Raw genomic sequence first — 23,948 nt, 5'->3', positions numbered from 1 at the left:
CTGGTACAATATTATATTTTGAGTGAAGGGTATATAACATCGGAAAATAATAACTTTTCTACTTTAAATGGTTCAATATGTAGGAATATTTTGCTACTTAAATGTGATATTTCATTCATCTATTTCCTTTGCGATATAGATGCTGTTTTTAATACTTTGACTTTAAATATTGTGTGGCGACAATAATAATTGTTGCCCACTATTCATTTAATTGAATGGTTCATTAATGCTATTATTTTGCATTTTAATACTTTGATAACGGTCTGGTGATGGCCTTGTCTGACTTCAGTCAACGAGTTTTACATAATAAATTTGATTTTACAATTTTCAAAAGCCTGTTCCTTTGTGTTTCTTAGATTATTGGGAAAACCAGTTGTTTTGTGTGAAATACAGACATTTTAGTGTCAGATTCACCAAAAACAGAATATATGATCGCTTACAGTATTCTGGGTTGAGTCGCTCAATATGTCTTCGGAATGTCTATATTTTATTTGTCAAATCGTACATGATAATTAGTTAAATCCTTCTGGATACACTATTACGTTTGTTGAATTAAGTCTGAAAATTAAAATACGAAAATTATAAAACGAAACAAGTTTAAGTCTTTTGTTTTACTTATTTTATTGCAATCATTGTGTAGGTAATATATAACAAACATTACATTATCATCAATGTAACATACAAGTAAAATATTATTAATAAACGTTCTTGAAAATAATCTATGATGTTTAATTATTGACATTTCTTTATAAAAATATTTCAACTCGTTTAGTTTTATAATTGGTTTATAACACAAATATTATACATCTTTTATATGTTTTGGTAAAACTTTCTGACATACTTTTATATTTTTACTTGTATCATTATAATTACTTCATAGTTCACATTGCAAGATACTCGAAAATACTCCTGCGCGAAACTCGAAAATGAAAATATTTTTCAGGAGTAGTCAGAATTCTTGTTAATTGACTTTTCATAGTTTAAATTACAATTTGTTGTTAATGACGCACTTTCCGTGTAATAATACATGTATATACTTTTCGCGCAAAAATATATTCTTTCTGTTTACAATTGCATGTATTTTGACACACTTTTCTTAAAATGACAACAGGTGATAAAAAAACATAATTTTGCATAGCAATAAAACAAAACTTGGCCAAAAAGTAGTAAATGTTCATACATTTTAAGATGGAGAATAAAAATTATCTGATACATTTGTTGAATGTACGTATCATCTACTTATGATTGTGCCACTCTTTTTATTATTTCATTTCGCTTAATTTAGTTTTCTCGATCAAAATTTTAAAGTATTTTTGAAAGGTATATTGTATTACGTCTTTTTTTCGCTTTATTTTATATTCCTATCTTGTGAATAACATGTTCTTTGATCAAATCTTTTTGAAAATCACCGAAACATTAATTTGATTTAAATATTTCATACACCTATATAAAATCAACTGACTCAAAAATGTCTTAAGATTTTGATTGAATTAACAATTAGAATATTTTTCTATGGAAATGTTTTTCATTTAACTTATTAATTAAAAAAAAACGTGTTATAATATTTTCATTTTTTTAAATTATTAGTGCTATTTCTAAAGTGATAGAATTGCTATTTTATTATAATTCGTATTATTATTACATTATTAATGTTGTTTTTGTTTTTATTGTTGTTTTTTGTGGTGGTGATGGTACTGATTTCTCCACTATGTTCTAGATGTTATACTAATTGTAAGTTAATGACTAAAATCTAGGTATAATTAAACATCCTACTGTAACTTTTCAGTTCCATATCATAATAAGGTCCAGCTTTATATTGGCGATTTCTTTTAATGTAAATAAGAAAATTGGATTGCAGCTCAAAATTAATATTAACATTTCGCAATGAATGAAACGAAAACATATACTCTGACATATGTATGGACGTACGCACTTACTTTATTTTCGATAGTATATGACATACTTTGAAATACTAAATGATATTAATATAAGTTAGATCTTTGGAATTACTTATCAAAATTGTATCAAAATGCGTATGTTACTGCAAACTCGTTTGATTTGATATTTAGAAACATTTCATGTACATAACACAATTTGAAAATAATAGTTATCATAAAATCCAGCAAATAATTATTAACAATGATTTAATGAAAAGCATGTATTATCATGTGCTTCAAAAGTGTGTTTAAATAAATCACAAAATAAATGCGAACAATACGCTAAGATTTGAAATTAGAAATAAAAGATATCAATGGTTAGAATATTATAATCATTGATGATGTTAAACTCTAAAGTAATTGATAGTAATACTGTATTGTTGAGTCATCAAATAAACATTCAAATATGTAAACAATTGGAAGAGTGGAATATGGTTTTTTTTATAAAATTTTCACCAAGATTTCATATTGAATGTTCGTGTATAGCATTATATTAAAACCATTACGGTAACATTTTGAAATAAAAAAAAATATATTTTTTTAGAGTTATATGTTAACATTCGTTGACAAACAATCAAGTACCAACATGCATAATTACAGAATAATTTTGTTAAAATAATGATAAGCTGTAATTGCCTCGATTGTTGCCGTTTGCTAATCATGGGCGGATAATGCCCAAAATACAGCACTATGTGTGTGCAAATATCTAAAACATGTGAAAGTATGTTAACATCTTCGTCATCTGCTCATATATATATTACATGTTAACCCTGTACAGTATGTTGTAACATATATATTGTAAAAATTACAAAAACACAATGAGAAAGAATTTTCAACATATATACAATTTTTACTGTTTTTTTTTAAATCTATTTATTGTATCAACTTTAGGTTCGTATTTCAGCTTTTATTTTATGTTGATAGATAAACCAAGTCATTACATCATAAACACCACTTATTTAGATAAATAAGAACATTCAACAAAATGTTGTTTTTTTATCAAAGTTACATTTGTCACATTATGCATATTAATAATGTTTGACAACAATTGTCAAGCAAACAAGAGCTGGTGTATGAATGTCTATATAAGTATAGTGTATACTGATCATATTAAATACACTCACTATGATTACATCTGTAACAACACATTCTTTTAACAATGCTCCATAAACACAATCGCATTCTTAGAATGTTCATTTCTTGTTTGAATACAGGAGATCACTCTTAGTCTTGTTCGTAAAATAAAACGCTAGTCCAATGTATACGTTCTGAAACACTCTCCATTCATTGTATGCGCAGCTATATCTCTCTGCCGGTGAGATCTATTTCATTGACTTCCCTTCTCCAATTGTTAGTTACACCTTTCATATTTTCAAAAGAATTTATAACACCGATTTCGTGCAATATTGAAGTTATATTATAAATATTGTTTAATATGCATAAAATTATCTTTTAAAATACTATAAAACGTGAAATGTTTTAACCACCGACAATAAATGTTGCGTTTCCGGGTACATGAAGTCCTGATGTTGCACTGCCAGCATTTCCCACTCCCCCCATTGTTATTACTTGTTCAGCTGCTCCGTTATCACCGATTCTAATTACTCTCCCCGATGTACCCCCACTTTCAACTGTTATTCCGTTGCCAAGAGCAACGGCAGGTTCATGAATACCCCCTGCCGATGCAGACGATGCAGATGCACTTGCACTGCTTGATGCACTGCTGCTTGATGACGATGCTGAAGAAGAAGCGGAAGAGGAGCTTGAACTAGCGGAAGATGAGGCAACAGCGCCACCTGCCATAGCTGAGCTAGAGGCACTGGTGTTTGGTCCTTTAGCTATAACAATACTGCCACGTCCTGGCTCTGTGAGCATTACACTATTTTTAACTGCTCCTGGTCCTCGCATCCCAACTTCCTGTTCCATTTCTTCAAATTCCGTAAATAATGGAAAAGCATTTCTTCTTTGAATCCCGGTAAGTAACTCTGGTCCTATCGTAATGCTTCCTCCTGGGCCTTGAATGATAAGTTCACCTTTTGGTGTGACACCGCCTATGGTAAGCCCCGTTAATCCTGGAATAGTATTTGTACTTGGAGACGGATTAGCTGCTACACTTGGTAATACTGATGATAACTTGTTTCCTGCTATAAGTCCAAGTTGTGAAACTGGTGTCTGGCTCCGTAGCAAATGATTCGAAACTATTGGTACAGATTGAGGCAATATAATTTGTGCATGATTTCCAGATAACCTTTGGTTTCCTATAAATGAAACACCTGGTGGCTGATGTGAAAGTCCGACTGTTCTCCTGGAACCAACAGAACTTGGAGCGATTCCTAACAGTTCAAGTAACGCATTATTCTGGACTACATGATTATTTCGACCTGCAACCTGTATTGGCCTGGAAAATACCCTAGATCTTGGATTTATTGAGCCGCCATTATTTATTACAAGAACAGGTCGACCTTGAACTTGAGCTAAAATTGGACGCCCGCGCCTTCTCGTGGACGGCATCATCCGAGAAACTGAAATTGATACATAAAAAGGCATATTATTGTTGTCTTTACAATGGTTTCAAACAAATAATTTGGTATTGTGAAGTATTTATAGAAACGAAGTGATAGATAAAAAAATAAAAGTCAATAAAAATAAATATATATGCACCAACGGTAGTGGACAACTGTACAAGTCTATTAAGGCATATTGGTTATATGACATGAAATATTTATCAATATCTATATATCTAAAAAAATAGTCATCTAAAATACCAAATAGAGGATATTAAATGAGTGTTAGTTCAATAATAGATTTATTGAACTAGTTGAATAACAATAATAGATTTATTGAACGAGTTGAATAGAAATATCAATATAGTTTTATTTAACGAGTTCAATAAATTTGGTATTGCATTTAACCAAATATAATATTCTATTTATCATTTACCCAAAATAAGAACTGTTTACTGTGAAAAAGATTTACTTTGCCAGTAGTGTAACACTATGTGTGTATGACACAATAACGTCACGTCAAAATATATGCACGCAAAAGCGGCACGGGTATGTGATAGAATAACAACAATATTATGACCAATCGCAACGTCCTCGCCTGTTATCTATAATACCCTCGGAAACAATACGGATTGAAAGTAGTTCTACCACGTGAATTCAGATGTAAACATAAACAGAGGGTGTATCTTCGATAATGTAAATCGAATATATATATATATTTGACATCCAAAAAAAAATAAAGTCTGTTTCCTGACAATATGTCTGGCAACCACTTTTGATTTAAATATGCCCACTAATGTACATTTTAAACAAATGCGACCTTATGTCAACAGGCTGCCATTTTGTACTTTTGGTTCTTACAATCATAATAATAAATATACAAATGATGTATTCGTTTGCTATTGTATCTATGAATTCACTTATTTTAGGTGGGAATTTACTTGATATATTGAAAATAAACTTGTTAACAACTCCCTGCATTAAATTACTGTTTGTTAACATGTCAAGTTTCTTAGCGTAGGTTAGACCGAAATACCATATTCAAACTATTGTGTTCGAGGTCCTTATCCGAAAACTTACGGAAATGGCCGAAAAGTTGCGATTGCACATATGACATGTCTAAGCACTGAAGAAGCTCAAATCCAATTCTAGTATATTAGTTATGGTTTAGCAAAATCGTCAGTTTGAGCTTAAGAGAAATCTAAAACATATTCATAAAATATAATTAAATTATTAGATATCAAATGGATAAAAATAATTGTTTACCTATTTGGTTACCACGAGATCCGCCTAGCGTTGAACCTAATGACCTAGAGGACCCGCTTGATGCTGATGACGATGACGATGTTGCCGACGATCCTAAGCCACCTAACGACGATACTGCAAAAGGGCCAATCGAAAACAAAGGGTTTCCAACTCTACCGATGCCATTCGTCTGAAAAAAAAAAGAAATAACATTTTATAGAGAAACTGGAGGTAATGCTTTACAGTTATAAATAGATATAACATTTTATATGCTCTACAGTTATCAAAAAGATATAACATTTTAGAGTAACTGGAGGTTATGCTCTACAGTTATCAAAAAGATATAACATTTTAGAGTAGCTTGATGTTATGCTCTACAGTTATAAAAAGATCTAACATTTATAGAGTATCTGGAGTTTATGCTTTACAGTTATAAAAAATATATAACATTTTATAGTGAAACTTGAGGTAATGCTTTACAGTTATAAAAAAGATATAACATTTTATAGTGAAACTTGTGGTAATGTTCTACAGTTATAAAAAAGATATAACATTTTATAGAGTAACTTGAGGATAATGCTCTACAGATATAAAAAGATATAACATTTTATAGTGTAACTGGAGGTAATGCTTTACAGTTATAAATATATATAACATTTTATAGAGTAACTTGAGGTAATGCTCTACAGTTATCAAAAAGAAACAACATTTTATAGTGTAACTTGAGGTAATTCTTTACAGTTATAAATAGATATTACATTTTATAGAGTAACTTGAGGTAATGCTTTACAGTTATAAATAGATATAACATTTTATAGAGTAACTTGTGGTAATGCTCTACAGTTATAAAAAAGATATAACATATTATAGAGTAACTGGAGGTATGCTTTACAGTTATAAATAGATATAACATTTTATAGAGTAACTTGAGGTAATGCTTTACAGTTATAAAAAAGATATAACAGTTTATAGAGTAACTTGTGGTAATGCTCTACAGTTATAAAAAAGATATAACATTTTATAGAGTAACTGGAGGTAATGCTTTACAGTTATAAATAGATATAACATTTTATAGAGTAACTTGTGGTAATGCTCTACAGTTATAAAAAAAGATATAACATTTTATAGAGTAACTGGAGTTTATGCTTTACAGTTATAAAAAAGATATAACATTTTATAGAGTAACTGGAGTTTATGCTTTACAGTTATAAAAAAGATATAACATTTTATAGAGTAACTTGAGGTAATGCTTTACAGTTATAAAAAAGATATAACATTTTATAGAGTAACTGGAGGTTATGCTTTACAGTTATAAAAAAGATATAACATTTTATAGAGTAACTTAAGGTAATGCTTTACAGTTATAAAAAAGATATAACATTTTAGAGTAGCTTGATGTTATGCTCTACAGTTATAAAAAGATATAACATTTATAGAGTATCTGGAGTTTATGCTTTACAGTTATAATAAATATATAACATTTTATAGAGTAACTGGAGTTAATGCTTTACAGTTATAAAAAAGATATAACATTTTATAGAGTAACTTGGAGGTAATGCTTTACAGTTATAAAAAAGATATAACATTTTATAGAGTAACTTGAGGATAATGCTCTACAGTTATAAAAAAGATATAACATTTTATAGAGTAACTGGAGTTAATGCTTTACAGTTATAAAAAAAGATATAGCATTTTGTAGAGTAACTGGAGTATATGCTTTACAGTTATAAAAATGATTTAACATTTTGTAGAGTAACTGGAGTTTATGCTTTACAGTTATAAAAAGATATAACATTTTATAGAGTAACTTGAGTTAATGCTTTACAGTTATAAAAAATGATTTAACATTTTGTAGAGTAACTGGAGTTTATGCTTTACAGTTATAAAAAAAATATAACATTTTATAGAGTAACTGGAGTTTATGCTTTACAGTTATAAATAGATTTAACATTTTATAGAGTAACTTGTGGTAATGCTCTACAGTTATAAAAAAAAGATTATAACATTTATAGAGTAAGCTGGAGGTTATGCTTTACAGTTATAAAAAAAAGATATAACATTTTATAGAGTAAACTTGAGCGTTATGCTTTACAGTTATAAAAAAGATATAACATTTTGATAGCAGTAACTGGAGGTAATGCCTACAGTTATAAAAAAGATATAACATTTTTTATAGAGACTTCTGAGGTAATGCTCTTACAGTTATAAAAAAGATATTAACATTTTATAGAGTAACTGACGGTAATGGGGCTTTACAGTTATAAAAAAGATATAACATTTTATAGAGTAACTTGAGGTAATGCTTTACAGTTATAAAAAAGATATAACATTTTATAGAGTAACTTGAGGTAATGCTTTACAGTTATAAAAAAGATATAACATTTTATAGAGTAACTTGTGGTAATAAACAACTAAGAACGCTTGATTTTTTAAGAGATATAAATGTGAAATCTTATGTAAATAGACATTAGAAAGTCCAATTATCAATTTGTTTAATATTTCTCATAAACATGTATTACAGAAAATGGTTAACTATTTTGATTACAAAATTTTCCAACATATAACGAGCTGAATATAGAATAATTGGTTTGTTTGTTGATATTTTCTGTTGTTGTTTCTTTGTTGTTCTTGTTAATTTTTTCAATGTCTGCCAATATATATCGTCACGTTAGTGCAGTAACGGGTTAAGGCCTTCTAAATTTAATAGGAGTTGATCAATTATTGCACGTATGTGATGATATAAACTAATTCCATGTACATTATATGTGACATTTCATAAATTGATTATACTTCCATTCGTTCATCATCATTAAGTCATTTATTTATTTTGCTTGAATTATTATCATAAACCTGTCATTTCGTAAATTTTAAAAAATAAAATTTTTTGTTTATTTAAAAAAATTGGACAATAGATCAGCCCGAAATTTTAAAGGTTCCCTCAAATTTAATAAACAAAGTACATATTATTTTAGGTGATTTTTTTGGGTCAGTTTAAAATTTAAGGGGTATGCACATAAAGTTTTATTGGCCTCGGGCGCCCCTTAAAAATGTCTAGTTTAACACGTTAGTTGTTTCCGGGATTTTTCAAAAGAACCTTAAAAAAAGACAGAAAAGGTTTTTTATTTACCCGGTAGTCCCTTTTGGCACGTATATTAATTTATACCCTTTTTTTAAGTTGGTGTTTTTAGAAAAAAATTGGGCCAATTTTTGTAAAAAGTAATTAATTACTTTTATTTTTAAATCTAACAATTTCTTTTTTCTGGGCCCAAAATTTTTATAAGTTTAAAAAAATAGAAGAAAAAATTTTAAAAACTGAAAACCAAATTTTTTAATAAAAGTTTTTGTGTCTGGGAAAATTTAAAAAAAAAGAATTAAAATAACGAGATAAAATTTTTGTTCTGAGATGTTAAAAAGCAAATTTTTCCAAGTAAAATTTTTAAAGTGTAAAAATTTCCCCATATTATTTTTTTTTAATTATCAAAACTTCACGTTAGATACATCAGTCATAAATTTCCCCCTAAAATAAGAGGGGGAGGTTACAAATGGGCTGGGTATTAAAACCCTTTTAAGGTTATTTTAAAAAAACTATCAAACTTGAAAAATTTATAACATTAAGACAAATATGGGGTTTTTTCCCCTGGGAAAATTAAAAAATAAAATTTCATGAATATATCATTAAGCCCCTCATGAATTTTCAGCTCATGTTTTGGTTTAAATTTTTTCTATCATACAGCTTTCATTAATTGACCATTGCACTTAAAATTTCCCCTTTTAACCAAAATTTTTAAAAACTAAAAATTAAAACCCTTTTGGGCCCACATGTACTGACAAAACGATCGTGCAGTCCGCACCAGTCGACATCTCCCTCTGTCTGCACTGGTCGTCTGTCGCAAATGGGCGTTTTGGGGCTGCACTTTTGCCCATCCGGGCAGTCCATACAGAAACCATTCCCTTAAAAATATCCATAACGAAAAAATGTGCAAATAAAGGAGGAATTGGGCAAAGGGGGAATGCGAATTGGGGGCAATTTAGGGGGGTTCAAACGAGACCGCAAAAACCCCCCAAAAAAATTTTTTATTTAAAAAATTTATTTTAAAAAAACGAAACCAAAAATTTGCCATCAGTACACTTTGCCAGAAAAAGAATTAGCGCATACGGTTTTCCCGATACATTATACTTTTAAAAGTCATCAAAAATGTTTTTTCCCTTTTTAAAAAGTTTTTTTTTTTCTAGATCAATCGTGGAAAAAAGAAGACCTGTTCTGATGGCGATTTTTTTGGGTTTTGTTTGGGTTTTTTTAAATTTCAATAACAAACATATTTTCTTTAAAGATTTTTTTCATTGGGGTCCCAAAACATTTTTCCAAATTTTCCCCTTTTTCTGTTATATTATAAATTTAAATTTTGAGATAAAAACCTAATTAGGCTTTTTTTAAAAGGGAGGTAAAAGCCGGTTTGTGAATGGAAAACTTTAAAGCAAAAGGCGTTATTTTCATTAAAAGTAGGGTAATCTTATTTTCCAAACTTCCTTTTATTGTTATACGACACTTGAAATTTGACAAATGTTACATATTCCCCCAAAAAATTTGCCCCTTAAAGTATAAAAGTCATAGCAAACCGTTTGCGGGTAATTCATTTTTTTAAAATTTTAAATTAAAAAATTTTTAAAAAATTTTTGGGTTTATTAACCTTTTTATTCGTTTTGGCAATTTCGTTGGACAGATTGGGCGTTTTCTTTTAAAGTTATTTTTCCCCATTCCCCGCGTTACTGGATATAACGGTTTTAAAAATTAAAATTGGTTTTTTTCCAAAATTTAAAAGTGGGGAAAATCCCCTTGAGTAATTTTTAAAGTAGTAATTAAAATTACAAAGTTATTTTATGTATATTTTTCTAGTTAAAAAACCAAATTTTTTTAAGGGATTTTTTTTGGGGAGTCATTCTATTAAGGAAATCAAAGAAAGGTAACCCTTTTAGGTATGGATTTTAAACTTGAAAAGGGGAAAACATTGCCCCGATGGCAGTAAGTGAAATATTAAACTGCCACTTAAAAACAAAAAAATTTGAATATCTAGGGCCATCAAATGTTCAAATTAAAAATTCAAAAAAATGACTTTTTAAGAAAGCAAAAATTTTAAAAATTTTTATTTTCTTTCCTTTTTTTTTTTTTTTTCTTTCTTTCTTAAAAATTTCTCTGTTGAAATCCATAAACAGATGGGAAAAAATTTATTAAAATTTATAAAAATTTTTTCAAGGGGGTCTTTTATTTTCTTTCAATGAAAAAATTTTAAAAAATACCATTCTTTTATCCTTTCCAAGATAAAAAGGGAAATTTTTAAAAAGAGAAAGAAACAAAATTTTAAAGGCCAGGGTTCACATTGAATGGGTCGGCCCCACCATCTTTACGAAGGTTTAAAAAATGATTTTAAAAAATTTAGTTTTTGTGTCCCTATTTTTCCATTTTAATGTTTCAAGTATAAAAAAACCCGGAATCACAGAAAAAACCACAAATGTGAATTGGTAATCTATAGGGAAATTAAAATTTTTGAAAAAAATATGAGGTGAAATTTAAAAAAATCGCTTTCCGGAAAACATATCGATCAGTTTTTTATTTAATATTTTTCTTTCCTTGGGTTTTTCATTCCTTTTTATTTATTTATTTATTTATTTTCATTTATTTATTTTAAATTTTTTTTTTTTTTTTAATTTTTTTTTAAATTTATTTTATTTAATTTTATCTTTTCATTTTTCATTTTCATGTTTCATTCTTCTTTTTTTCTTGTTGGGTTTGTTTGTGCCCTTTTTTTTCGTTAAATTTGTTTAATTTTTCATTTCATTCATTTTTTTTTTGGGTTTTTAAAAGCAAATTTTTTTTTAACTTTATTGTTTGTTTTTTTAAAACGCAAGCAAATTTTTTCTTTTTTCAATTATTGGTTTTGTTTCTTAAAGGCAAACATTCACATTTATTTTTAAATTTTTTTTGAATGGGTTTTAAAAATCTAGATTTTAAAATGTTACAGAATGTCAGAGTGTATTCTATTTCTATTTTATAAATGTTTCGTAATGATTGCGCACATGTGCAATCCGCGAATGTAGGACAAAACCCCACCAGTTAAAACCCCACCACTCAAAATTTTATAGAGTGGACAAATCCCCACCACTAAATTTTATAGAGTGGACAAAACCCCACCACTAAATTTTACAGAGTGGACAAAACCCCACCACTTCAGTTTTATAGAGTGGACAAAACTTTCTTAAAAACATTTTAAAAAACAAACAATTGTGCATCAGCAGAAACTCTGAAGAATGTGTGAACAACTCATCAATAAGGAGAAGACTGTACCTGAGTTTCGTCAGGCTATCGGCCACTGTATCCGCTTAAACTAAGTACAATGAAGTAAAGTAGACTCAACTGAATAAACTAGAAATGTGCTATACAAAATGGGATATTTTTAATCATTAATTAATGAAAATGTGCTATATTCTTGATTAATAGTAAGTAGTTTATATTTTATATAAATAGATTGAAGTAATGAATTTGAAGAAACTAATAATAATGAATAATTCAAGGTCATAAATGTGGCACAGTCTCAAATAAATGACTACTCTTTGATGTTGATTTAACAGTTTGTAAATTGTTTGTATAATCCCATTCATTGTATTATATTGCTGAAATAAATGCTATATGCTATAATTATTATGTTTTGTTCTTTAGGGATTTGGATGTGAAGTGGTGGGGTTTTGTCCACTCTGTAAAATTTAGTGGTGGGGTTTTGTCCACTCTATAAAATTTAGTGGTGGGGTTTTGTCCACTCTATAAAATTTTGAGTGGTGGGGTTTTAACTGGTGGGGTTTTGTCCGTCTTCCGCAATCCGCTTCTTCGGAAATGTACAAAAACTTTTTCTTTCAATTTGGACACTTTGTTGTGACTTTTATCAAGAAAGAAACAAACAGTCGTACTATTAAAACAACTCAATATAATTATATAAATATTGACGTAGTAAAAGATGATAACTACATGATATAGACGATCAATTACAGGTCCTTTACTTTTTCATATATTGAAATTACTATATTGTATCTTCTCGCTTTACTATTTAGATTTTTATGTAAACTAAAAAAAATGATTGTAAGATCAAAAGATTCATAAATCCTTATTTCCTAGTATAACCAAAGTTAATATGTTACCGTACCTATCTACTCCTACGCTTTAACATTTCAACATTATTGTCAAAAACTAACATAAAAACTGTCATAAAACTTAACATAAACCAAACTACGTTACAACTGTGATATTACATTTTTGACACTGCAAAAGTGCATCTGTTGGTCAACATTTACCCCGTAGCAGGCCATAGTGTTAAAGCTTTATTGTCATTATTTTTCCTGTTTCCACCCCCAACTTTAGGTAAAATTAAAAAAAAACACGATTTATGTTCAAAATAAAATGTACATTTTGCTTTGATCTACTATGTTTTCCCTTTGTCATAGTTAGTTCATATTACACTAATTTTTTGCGACACAAAAGCTACATAAAAACCTACCAATCATTAGTATAATAATCCGAATTCTAGCGCAATTTTAAACTTTTTAAACAAAAAATGACTGCAAATAAACAAAATAAAGAAGCGATGGCTTATGGGTTAAAATGTCTGTCTGTGGTTAAAATTACTTACAGTGAACTTAAATAATATAATGGTTGATATGAATGGCCTTGCTTGAAAACTAGGTGTTGGTTTAATGTAAGATATTTAAATATTCGACAGATGAAAAAAGAGGATAATAATGGCCTAAGATCGTGTACAAAACTAACAATAATTTCTTCAATATATCCATCACGGAAATAAAGACAACTTTCTCATTTCGTTTAATGAATCAGCAATCACATTAATATGTCAAAACAAATAGGTCAATCACTGACTAATATCTCTACCAGGTAAGATTCTCTACCAGGTAAGATTCACTTTAAGATCGATTAAGAGAAATCGTTATAGTTGTTCAGTTAATCGATAACTAAATGACAGACAAAAAGTTAGATTTTGAATACTTGGAGTTAATTACCAAACGTTTTATTATAACAGATGTTCCATTATCTACAAGATTCTATTTTTCTATGTCACCATCGACAAATTATAATATACATTACTCTTTTTAACATTGTCAAAAAGAAACAACCCTCAAATATTAATGCTGCACAAAATTATCTTTGTGTGAACATCTTTGTGTAAATATCAATGTGTTTGTTTTGTTATTATAAGTATTACCACACTGCATTTTCTCATTGTATTGTAATTTTAAAGTTATATTGATTATGCGTGTTAATATTTCATTGATAAATAACAAAGAATTGTCACAATATAGTCCGTTATTGTTTTCTATGCTGTAGATACCATAATCTAACTGGCATAAACACGTGAAAAAGGCGATTTTTAAAGTTAGGTCATTTATGACAACAACAACAACAACAAAAAAGCAGGCGAAGAGAATACCTGACTTAGCTGTTTTTAATAAACATTTGAACCTTACATGGGATCCTACTCGTGAAGTATTATGTATACATTTGTTTTTTTCTATTATATTTTGCCTAATCATTTGATTTAGCGCGTAATTCATAAATAGCTTAATATAAGTTTATATGAAAGGAAATAAATATAAGATTTTTACATGAAACTACAATAAATGTAAGATTTTTTATTAATTGCCGAGAAACTTCGAAAGCCAACAAGTATCACGTGCTCGCCATTTTTGAAAAGACGTCTCCGTGTGGTTGCTTTGTAATATTAAATTAAAAGCGTTAAATAAAAGTATAGTTTGTTACACCAAAAGTTATGTAAGTTCTTCGTGAAACACAACATTAATGTTTAATTTGTTTGATAAGTTCGTTGTTGTCATATATATTAAACGACACATTGTTTTGACGTCTAAATGGTAACATGTGTTGTGTTCCCTTTAGATTATCGTGTAGGCTGGACATGGAGAGTTTTAGAGCCTTTTAATTTTCATGGAAAGTGCGCGAAAATAAAATAAACTTTGTCGTTGTCCACTTCTTTTAAGAGAAACACAAATATCCATCCAGTAAATGTTCGTCTGGTTCTTGACTGAAGCTATTAAAAGTTTCGGTAAATTTATTGCAATTACTGTGAGATATATATCATTCACTGATTAAATAAAGAAAATATTTCTGGTTGTCATTATCGGTAAGAATATCCAACTTCGAAATGATATATTCGCTGCATTGTTCCTTTTCTAAATGAGATACAAAATACTCATTCAATATGTGTTGATGTTCGCACGAGAATGTTTGTATTTTATTTAAGCCGTTCATCGAATAATCAAATGAAAAAAATAATTAACAACCATACATTTTACTTTTCTCAATGCCTGTATGTGAACACATATGGAAATATAAAATATACTGTTAAATAATCATTAACAAATCATCTGAAAATAAAAAAATCATGTTATTTACCCTGGCTCTGTTCGCATGATTTCCGTTTGTTATTCCGACAAGTACAAAAATCCAAAATGTGTAGAATTCCATGTTCATCATATTTAGAGTGAAAAAATATTCAAATGTACGGATTTCTTTAGCTTTGTAGAATTTTTATTTTTTATAAATTATTTCTTATAAACTTTTGCTATGGTCTTCTCACGCGGGCTGGAAATGCGTCTGACGTCACGAGGAACATTCCATTCGGATATATCTCTGTTTCATCGATAATGTCACCGGTGTTAAGGTAAAATAAAACACTGGTCAGCGTTATGAATATAGATGGCGAATGGCTTTGCATCGTTGAACAACACATTTTATATGTCATTTATGGTTAATTGTCACTAAATTAATTGGTCCTACCGCAATTTACCCTCTACCATATTTCACAATGCATAAATTATTCGGATAGCGAAATATTACGATTTGATTGTGACGCTTTAAGGCGAGTGGTCAAAATTAAAATTAATGTGTCACTCTTAATATGTCAGATACTGAATGACTTTAAGATACAAATCAAACTAATTTTATTTTATTATATACTTTTAAATGAAATATTGAGAAATATTGGTGAAATAAACTGCATATTTTCATTTCCCGTATTTTCATTGGTGTCTTGCCGGAATATTTTCTTCTAAATTCCGCCAATACGTATAGGTTAGTGTTTAATAATATGCATTAACAAAAAGAATTGGTCAAGCCTGCCGCAGGCAGGCGACCAATTATTTTTGTTAATGCATATTATCAAACATTAACCTATTTAATGATCAACATTATTTTTTTCAACTAACAACAAGGCATTTCTCTAAATCACCTATAGCTCCGCCCTTTCGCTCTACAAGATGTCTACACCTTGTCACGTTGCTAACATGTCCCATTTAGAAAAGCTAAATAAATGGCGCAGGCACATTTTTTACTGAAATGTCACAGAATTTATACCTTTATCTACAGTAAGACTATCGTGTTTATAATATATCTGGAAAAAACAGCGAGGAAAACGATGCAATTAGGTAAAAACAATGGAGTTAATGAAATGTGTACATCCTTTTAAAATAAATGGAAAATGTGAGAAAAAAATACATTAGAGATTATTCATTGATACAAATTCGTTATTAGCTTCAAGTTATTCACTAACATTTAAAATGCCTATTTGAAAAACAGTTCATTTTTTTCTGTGTGAAGGGGGTCCATTTTCAAGCCAAAAAATGTAATCATTGTATTCTTGATATCAATGATTGTTAATGCAGGTTATTCCTATCAAGTGAAAGAAAATAATGTTTTGGTTACTTTTTCTATAAAATATAAAGTTTAAAACAGTCAGCAATTTATAACAGTATTTTTTCTTAGAGTTCAAAGGATATAAAAAAGTTAATATGCAATCATTTGTCTCTGCGTGCCCAACATGTATTATCTATGTAATAAATCAGTTGATTGTATCCTCACATTTAGAAACACCTGACCTCGACTATTTTTTTATGTTGGCATTGTTTTGCTAAACTTGACATTTTACAAATCAGAGTGTAAACCATACCTCTAACTCCTCCCTAATATAATGCATTATTAAAATTTGTTAGACTGCGGTTAGACGACAGATTAAGTGAATTTTATTTAGTTAGTACACATTAACCAAAGTTAGACAAAGCAGAAATTTGAAAAATACTACAATGTGATTGGACAAAAAATAATGTTGATCATTAAATACAATTTTAGGTGAAGTCTTTCAAATTTAAATGTAAAAAAATAATCACGATACTTCACCTTAATACGAATACGAATACGAATACGAACTTTATTAAGCATAAAACATAGTACAATGTTTATAGCCATAGAAATACAAATAAACATATACATACAATGAGAAACAGAACAATTTTCCAGAGAGTATAAATATTTGCCAGAAAAATAAACAATTCTAGATTTTCATACATCCTAAGTTGCTAAATGTCGTCCATATTGTTATATGGTTATGTGTGATCAAGAAATACGTTTCTGATTTGCAAAATACAAAAATTTAGACAATGCCAACAATGTTTTCTTTGATCTAGATGATAAAAGATTATCAAATTTATACATGTTTGGCCAATGACAATATATAGGTTTAAAAAAATTTATTCTAAGCTCTCTATAATACAGTTTTACACTAATCGCAATTTTTAAAAAGGCAGTTGTTTGCATATCGCTATCGCACGTGCGTTTCATCTTGAATCGTATTTTGAAAGTACGAAATATTTTTGCCAGATGGATAACCCATATATTGGTAGAGTACCAAACAAACGCGATCAGTGATTACATGTGATAACATTTTGATAACTTTACATAGTAACAGGTGTATTAACTACTAACGTTAGTCAATCCTGTTAAGTTTCATTGAAATTGCATAAGTGGTATAAGAGAGGTAGACTGGTCAAACTTAAAAAATCCTAAAAGGGCCATAACTCCGACAAAAGTTACTGAACACGCACAACTAGACTCGGTACTGTTCCGAACAAGCTTCTGTGTAGCTGGCAATACAGAAAAGGGCCATAACTCGGCCAAAAACCTGAAACACCTGTGAAATGCACAAGGACTTGAGCGTGAAGTTTCATTGAAATTGCATTTGTGGTATAAGAAGAGTAGTCCGGATCAATTTCAATATAAAAAATCAATAAATAGCCATAACTCTGACAAAAATCATTGAACCGTAAAATGCCGGAGATATGCACAACAAAATTTGGTACATGTACTAATCATTACTGTCATGTTTGAATGCAATTGCACCAGTACTTTCTGTGGAGTAGTCCGGACAAGTTTTGTGATTGACGGACGGACCTAACACACAGATGACAGAGAAGTTATCTCTATATGTCGCCACTATAGTGGGGCGGGAAATAAGGTTTCTGCTGTCAAAATAGTGCAAATTGTGATACAAGCATGAAACTTTCAGGAAATTATCTTTAGACCATGTAGATTTCAAAAGTGAGGTGGGCCCAAAAATATCTCTGCTTATTCAAGATGGCCGCCATTTTCAAGATGGCCGCCATATAAATTTGATGTACATAATAGATCATTCATTCCAATTTTTTGTACAGACCTGAAACTTACACAAAATCATGCATATAGTTTTCCCTTTTCAAAAATTTAAATCTTTTAGCAGTTTCTCTTGCATATTTCTTCAGAATCCTAGATGGCGTCCGATATGGCTGCCAATTTTAATGAAAACTGATATTTCTCTTTTGTAGTATATTTCTTTGCACATGGTATGCGTATTTCCATATAAAATTGTGAAATATATTAGAAAAAAATCAAATTTTAGGTTAACCACATTGTTAGTCATGTTTTTAGTTTTTTGTACAAAAAAAATCTTTAAAAAATCAAAGAAAAAGTGCCATTTTTTTCATTTTTCTCTAACATGGTTTTCTAGGTCTATGTACAAAATTCCAAAAGTTACATGGTTTCTTAAAGTGTATTTGATATTCAATCAACACTATGTATTATTGTATAATTGTTACAAAAACAAACACAAATCTGAAGGTTTTAAACTTATTAAAAGTGGGTGGGGTAAATTTATCAGACAATTGTAGTACAAAATAACGTTTTTTAAGAATTCTTATGCAAATATTCACTGTAAAAGTATTTTATTGTATTAAGGTATTTTTGTTTTCCTTCAGATCTAGAGGGTGTACTAAAATATCAATAAATGCTGATACAATCATATGTATACATTCAGTTATTAAAATGTGTTTGCATGATATAAGTTGTTTCAATAGCCATAATATAACTTGATAATTGTACAGAAAGAAGACTGAATATTCATCAACGAACCATATGTTAGATAAAATCATGCCTGGACCTTAGTGAAATGTTGTCTATTTATGAATACAATTATTTCTTGCACAATTTAGTCTTGCTAAAAGCTTGTAACAGAATGATTCAAAGTTATATTTACTTGCACATCCTTGCAACCAAGTATAATTGAATAAGTACCGTCCATTTCTAATAACTTATGTAGACATGATATTTTCAAAAGAAACAAAAATTTAGGCGACTGATACATCATATTATCTAATGACTAGGTGTGATAAAATAGGTATCAACAAAACCGCTGGACCCACATAACAAACATAGCTTATACTTTGGAATATATACTAAATGTATTCCTACTTTATTTTTCCCATAAAACAAGAGAGCATTGTTGACCCTAGATCACGCGCCTAAGACCCACTGCTGGAAAAGGTCTATAATTCTATTATACTGAAGAATGCTAAAATCATGTAAGGAGTATCTTTTTTCACCAGTCATGATTTAAAGAATCATGTCCAATAACTAGGCTCTCAGAACTACAAGAAGACTCGTATAACGATATTCCAATAAGAGTCGATGTAAACTAAGTGATTTTGACCCTATGCCAATAGTTCATAATCTTTATATATAGCATCACAATGTTATGATATACAATATTTTCTCTTCTCTGTGCACATAGTTTCGGAGAAGAATTTTAATATATAAGTCAATGTAAACTAAGTGACAGGGAAAGTCATTTTGGACTGCAGGAACATGATTTAAAGGCCCTCACGAGGAACACAGTTTTTAAAGACTTGTGTAGGGAATCGCATTGAAGTTGTTTTGTTGTTGATGTCATTAAAAAAATCAACAAACAAACAAACTGTAATGCCTAGAGCTTAGATAGTCAAAATATAACCTTGCCAAGTAAAGAAGACCTCTTTAAAAGTTACATAAAACACTTTTGTATCATTAAGTGTACATACAATAAAAAAAATCTTCTCAAAAATCAAAATGCATAGAGCACAGGTACTAAGCTGGCATGTAGCACCGCCTTGGGTCTTTATTAACACATTTAATGAATCATGCTCATAGAGCCACCTGGGTTCACAGACTTGTATAGGAAAATACATTAAAACATCTAGTGTTAAACTTCATTGACTTGAAATAAGATATTTGGGTATAGACTGATATAACATGCATAAATTTGTATCTAAAATAGTTTTGCAATGGTATCACTTAATTTAAAAAGACTACTGTAATAAATCTGTTTTCTCTTAACCTACACTATCCGACGCATATACATTAATCATGTATCATCATAATTATGTTATAATAATGGTATATCATGGACAACATGGTCCAAATTTACCAAACACAAAAGGTCACTAAGTTTATATGGACTCGTATATAGATATGGTTATTAAACTTCTCTCGTGTGAAATAAAAAATTGAAAGCAGATATTGAGCATGTTTCTTTAAAAGCAACCGGATTCAATTATGACACAAATCATGTGTGTTATGACATAATTGACACTCCCAAAATGATCTTGTTACCTTTTTCCCAACAATGATCTTAGGTGAGTGATCCAGGGTCATGATTACCCTCTTATTGAAAGAAAAAAATTACTTTAGGAAATACTAGTACACTTAGTTTGTTTCTTAACTTTTCAAAAAAGTTGCATGCAGGCCAGGCCATAACATTGATATATATGTTTCACATCACATACATTTTATTGACTTTTAAGCCATGTTTATATTATAAATATAAAATTGTAGAGGAGTCAAAAATATGCGTTTATAGACTATATTTATACCTTACATTCAAGTACATGTTTGCTATTTTAAGCACGTTTAGCTGATTTATTGTCTTATTATATGTCTTTACGATTAACAATTAATATATGATATCAAATATATTTAAACAAGAATTATCATGCAACCAAATTTAATAACTGAATGTATACACATGTTTGTATGTGCATTTCTTGCTCACCCACCAAAATGGCCCGAATACTTTCATCCAACAAAAAGTACGTTTTAAAAGAAACTGAAAACAACGACATAACCATATAAAATATATCATCTTATATCGCAACTATAGGATGAAATAACGTTAATTTTATTTTTAACCCCTTTAAACGTAAAAAACGTGTCCAAATTACATTGATATAATTCAGTCATTTTCAACTTACACACATAGTTTTGTTAAGCAAACGTCCATACCATCTTTTGTCACATAACAATATTTACAAGAAAGTACTGAGTATGCTTTAAAATTTGATGACATACAGATCAAGTCATGGAATATTAATTCGAAGAGTACAAAAACTGCAATTTTGATGTTTACCTTCACTAAATGCAGAAGTATCGTCTACATTTTGATCAGGGACCGTGGTTCCAGCCCTTATTTACAAATGTACATAATCTTAAGTGAAAATGAACAGTATGAAGTTGTTATGAAATTTGTCATTTTAATGACAAGTCCGCAAAATACAAGAAACAGTTTATTATCCTACATAATTTATAATTACCCCTTTTTACAAATGCCAGTATTTAACGCGTATCGGATGAACAACCGTGTTTATATCCTAACACTTTACAAGACTGTAGCAATGAGCATGCACAGTAATCCCTGACATGTTTACTTTTGCATAAAAATTCATAAAAAAAGTAAAAAGGCAAAGAAATAGAATGAACTTAGCTATGTAGATGTTCTGTTGTTTTTTCTTTCACAATTATCATATAAAATTACCCCACCCATTTTCACAAAATATAAAACCTAGAGATTTAATGCTTTTTTTACATTCTTTACAATAAACACATGATATTTATGGAATGTCAAATACAGTTTAAGATATAAAGTAACTTTTTTAACTTTGTACATTACTTTAGAAAATCAAATTTGAAAAATATGAAAAAAATGGAATTTTTTCTTGATCTTTTTTAAAGATATTTTTAGACAAAAACTTTTAAAATGTTTACTTTTATTGAGATTAACATATAATTTGATTATCTCTGATATGTATAAACACTTTTTTATCATAATAAACATAATGTGTGCAACAAATTATACTATAAAAATGATATAACAGTTTTGCACAAGGTCGACGGCCATATTGGACGCCATCTTGGATTTGGAAGAAGTATGAAAGACAAATTTTGTGAGATTTAAATTTTTGAAAAGGAGAAATTATATGCATGCTTTTGGTGTGAGTTAAAGGTCTGTACAAAAAATTGGATTGAATGAGCTAGAATGTACTCAAATTTATATGGCGGCCATTTTGAAAATGGCGGCCATCTTGAATGAGCAGAGATATTTTTGGGCCAACTTCACTTTTGAAATCTACATGGTCTAAAGATAATTTCCTGAAAGTTTCATGCTTGTATCACAATTTGCACTATTTTCTCAATTTCCCGCCCCACTACTACTCTGTAGAGGAGACATAAAAAGGATACGAGCACAAATCGCTAAGATTTTTGTTTGTTTGTTTCATTTTACGCCTTTTCCTAACAGTATTTCAGTCATATAGGCGGGAAGTTTCCAACCATCGTTCCTTGAGAGTTACACAAGTACTAGACTACCTTCCTCCGTGCTAAACTACCAAAGCATTTCCCGGGGATCGAACCCACGCCAGAGAGGTAACTGAATTAGAAGTCATCGATTCTAACCCATCGACCACGGAGGCGGTCAAAATCGCTACGCAATTTCCCAAAATGTTCGAAGACAATTTACGTACAAACCATCTTACTGGTGACGAATCATAGGTTTAATATTTCGAACCAGTCAGAAAAAATGGAAACACATCAACACTCTCCAGACCAGCCACATGCGTCTTTTACCCTTTCCTATAACTTACATGTTCTTCCCGACAGACCCTTCAGTCAGTGCCATAGTGGTCTACCTAAATACATTAAATTATGTAATTCAATCCGCGGAGAATATCTTTGAAGTGATGTTATGTTCATTTATGTTGATTTTTTTAGATATCATACAACACATAACGACAAGCTAAACACGTGCATTTTTTCAATACGTGCAGTATTTCATCACGTGCAGCTTTTTTAGACGTGAAGCGTGCACTTATGTCCCCATTTGATGTGAAACTTGTGCATAAACACTTTTTCCGGGACGTCAATTGGTAATATTTTCAGTCGTTCAACTTGATAGACCTTTTTATGTCATTCGCCATAGTAAACCTGTAAACCAGTAAAATTACAATAATACAAATAATCAATCACATAAAACAAGAGCATCGTGTTTAGAATGAAAATGGGTATAACGTCTTTCTTGTTTTAGTGGCTTAATAATAGTACTGTTAAATGTGCTTCTAATAGTCACGTGAATGTGAAAATAGTTATGTTGTAATTATCATGATGTTAGCTTACTGTTAAAATATATCAATAAAACATATTATATGTTAATATGTAATTTGCATTGAAATAATTCTTTTATGTCTGTCCTGGAGGGCGTGAGTGATGTTGAACTTTAATATTATCTCTAATAAACAGACTCAATCAAACAGAGTCTGCGATTTTCATGTTATTTTGTGGCTTTCGTTGCTTACGAGAGATCACCCCATATCCAGCTTGAACTACCGTACTTAAACTCCAGGAACGAACTGATAAAAAGGGGCTGTCAATGGTCTTTATACTACTGAATTGTTTTCTGCGGAAGTTTCTAAATTCAAAATTTTACCATGTTGAATTCTGCTTAAGCCGGTCCTAGGGGGCGTGGACGGTAGTTTGCACTTGACAGTACCGTCCATGAACAGGCTCAATCAAACCGAGCCTGCACCATTTTCAATTTTGCCGTTTTGGACTTTCTTTAGGGTTTCCTATTTTTACTAATTTTTAAACTAAACAATTTTATACACAAACCGTGTATAAAGGTATTATAAACATAACGATGGTCAAATGAAAATAAACATTACAAATGTACATAATTTCATAGCGCAATGTCAAATCTATCGCCTATACACAAGAATCAATCATTCTAGTTATTCAATAAACAAA

The 23,948-nt window shown here is 29.7% G+C and overlaps 1 protein-coding gene across 1 annotated transcript; it reads right to left on the bottom strand.

Moving 5' to 3' along the window:
• Nucleotides 1–2,341: 2,341 nt before the first annotated feature.
• LOC132748868 (uncharacterized) lies at nt 2,342–15,368 on the bottom strand. The gene is made up of 3 exons (XM_060738522.1): nt 15,153–15,368; nt 5,708–5,876; nt 2,342–4,459 (listed from the first exon to the last, which is right to left on the bottom strand). Exons 1-3 carry the CDS (start codon nt 15,231–15,233, stop codon nt 3,417–3,419), a joined length of 1,293 nt encoding a protein of 430 aa, XP_060594505.1. The 5' UTR covers nt 15,234–15,368; the 3' UTR covers nt 2,342–3,416.
• Nucleotides 15,369–23,948: the final 8,580 nt, after the last annotated feature.

This window comes from Ruditapes philippinarum, unplaced genomic scaffold, assembly GCF_026571515.1.
Source record: "Ruditapes philippinarum isolate M1 unplaced genomic scaffold, ASM2657151v2 ctg616_1_1_1_1, whole genome shotgun sequence".
Taxonomy (NCBI): Eukaryota; Metazoa; Mollusca; class Bivalvia; order Venerida; family Veneridae; genus Ruditapes; species Ruditapes philippinarum.
Note: the sequence above shows the minus strand (reverse complement) of the source record. Positions and strands in the feature narration are given on the sequence as shown.

Excerpts from the sequence above, each read along its gene's own strand:
- LOC132748868 (XM_060738522.1), bottom strand. The coding sequence starts at position 15,233 with ATGATGAACATGGAATTCTACACATTTTGGATTTTTGTACTTGTCGGA. Across the intron at positions 5,877-15,152 it reads ATCATGCGAACAGAGCCAGG|ACGAATGGCATCGGTAGAGT; the intron begins GTAAATAACATG and ends TTTTTTTTTCAG. Across the intron at positions 4,460-5,707 it reads ATCTCGTGGTAACCAAATAG|TTTCTCGGATGATGCCGTCC; the intron begins GTAAACAATTAT and ends TATCAATTTCAG.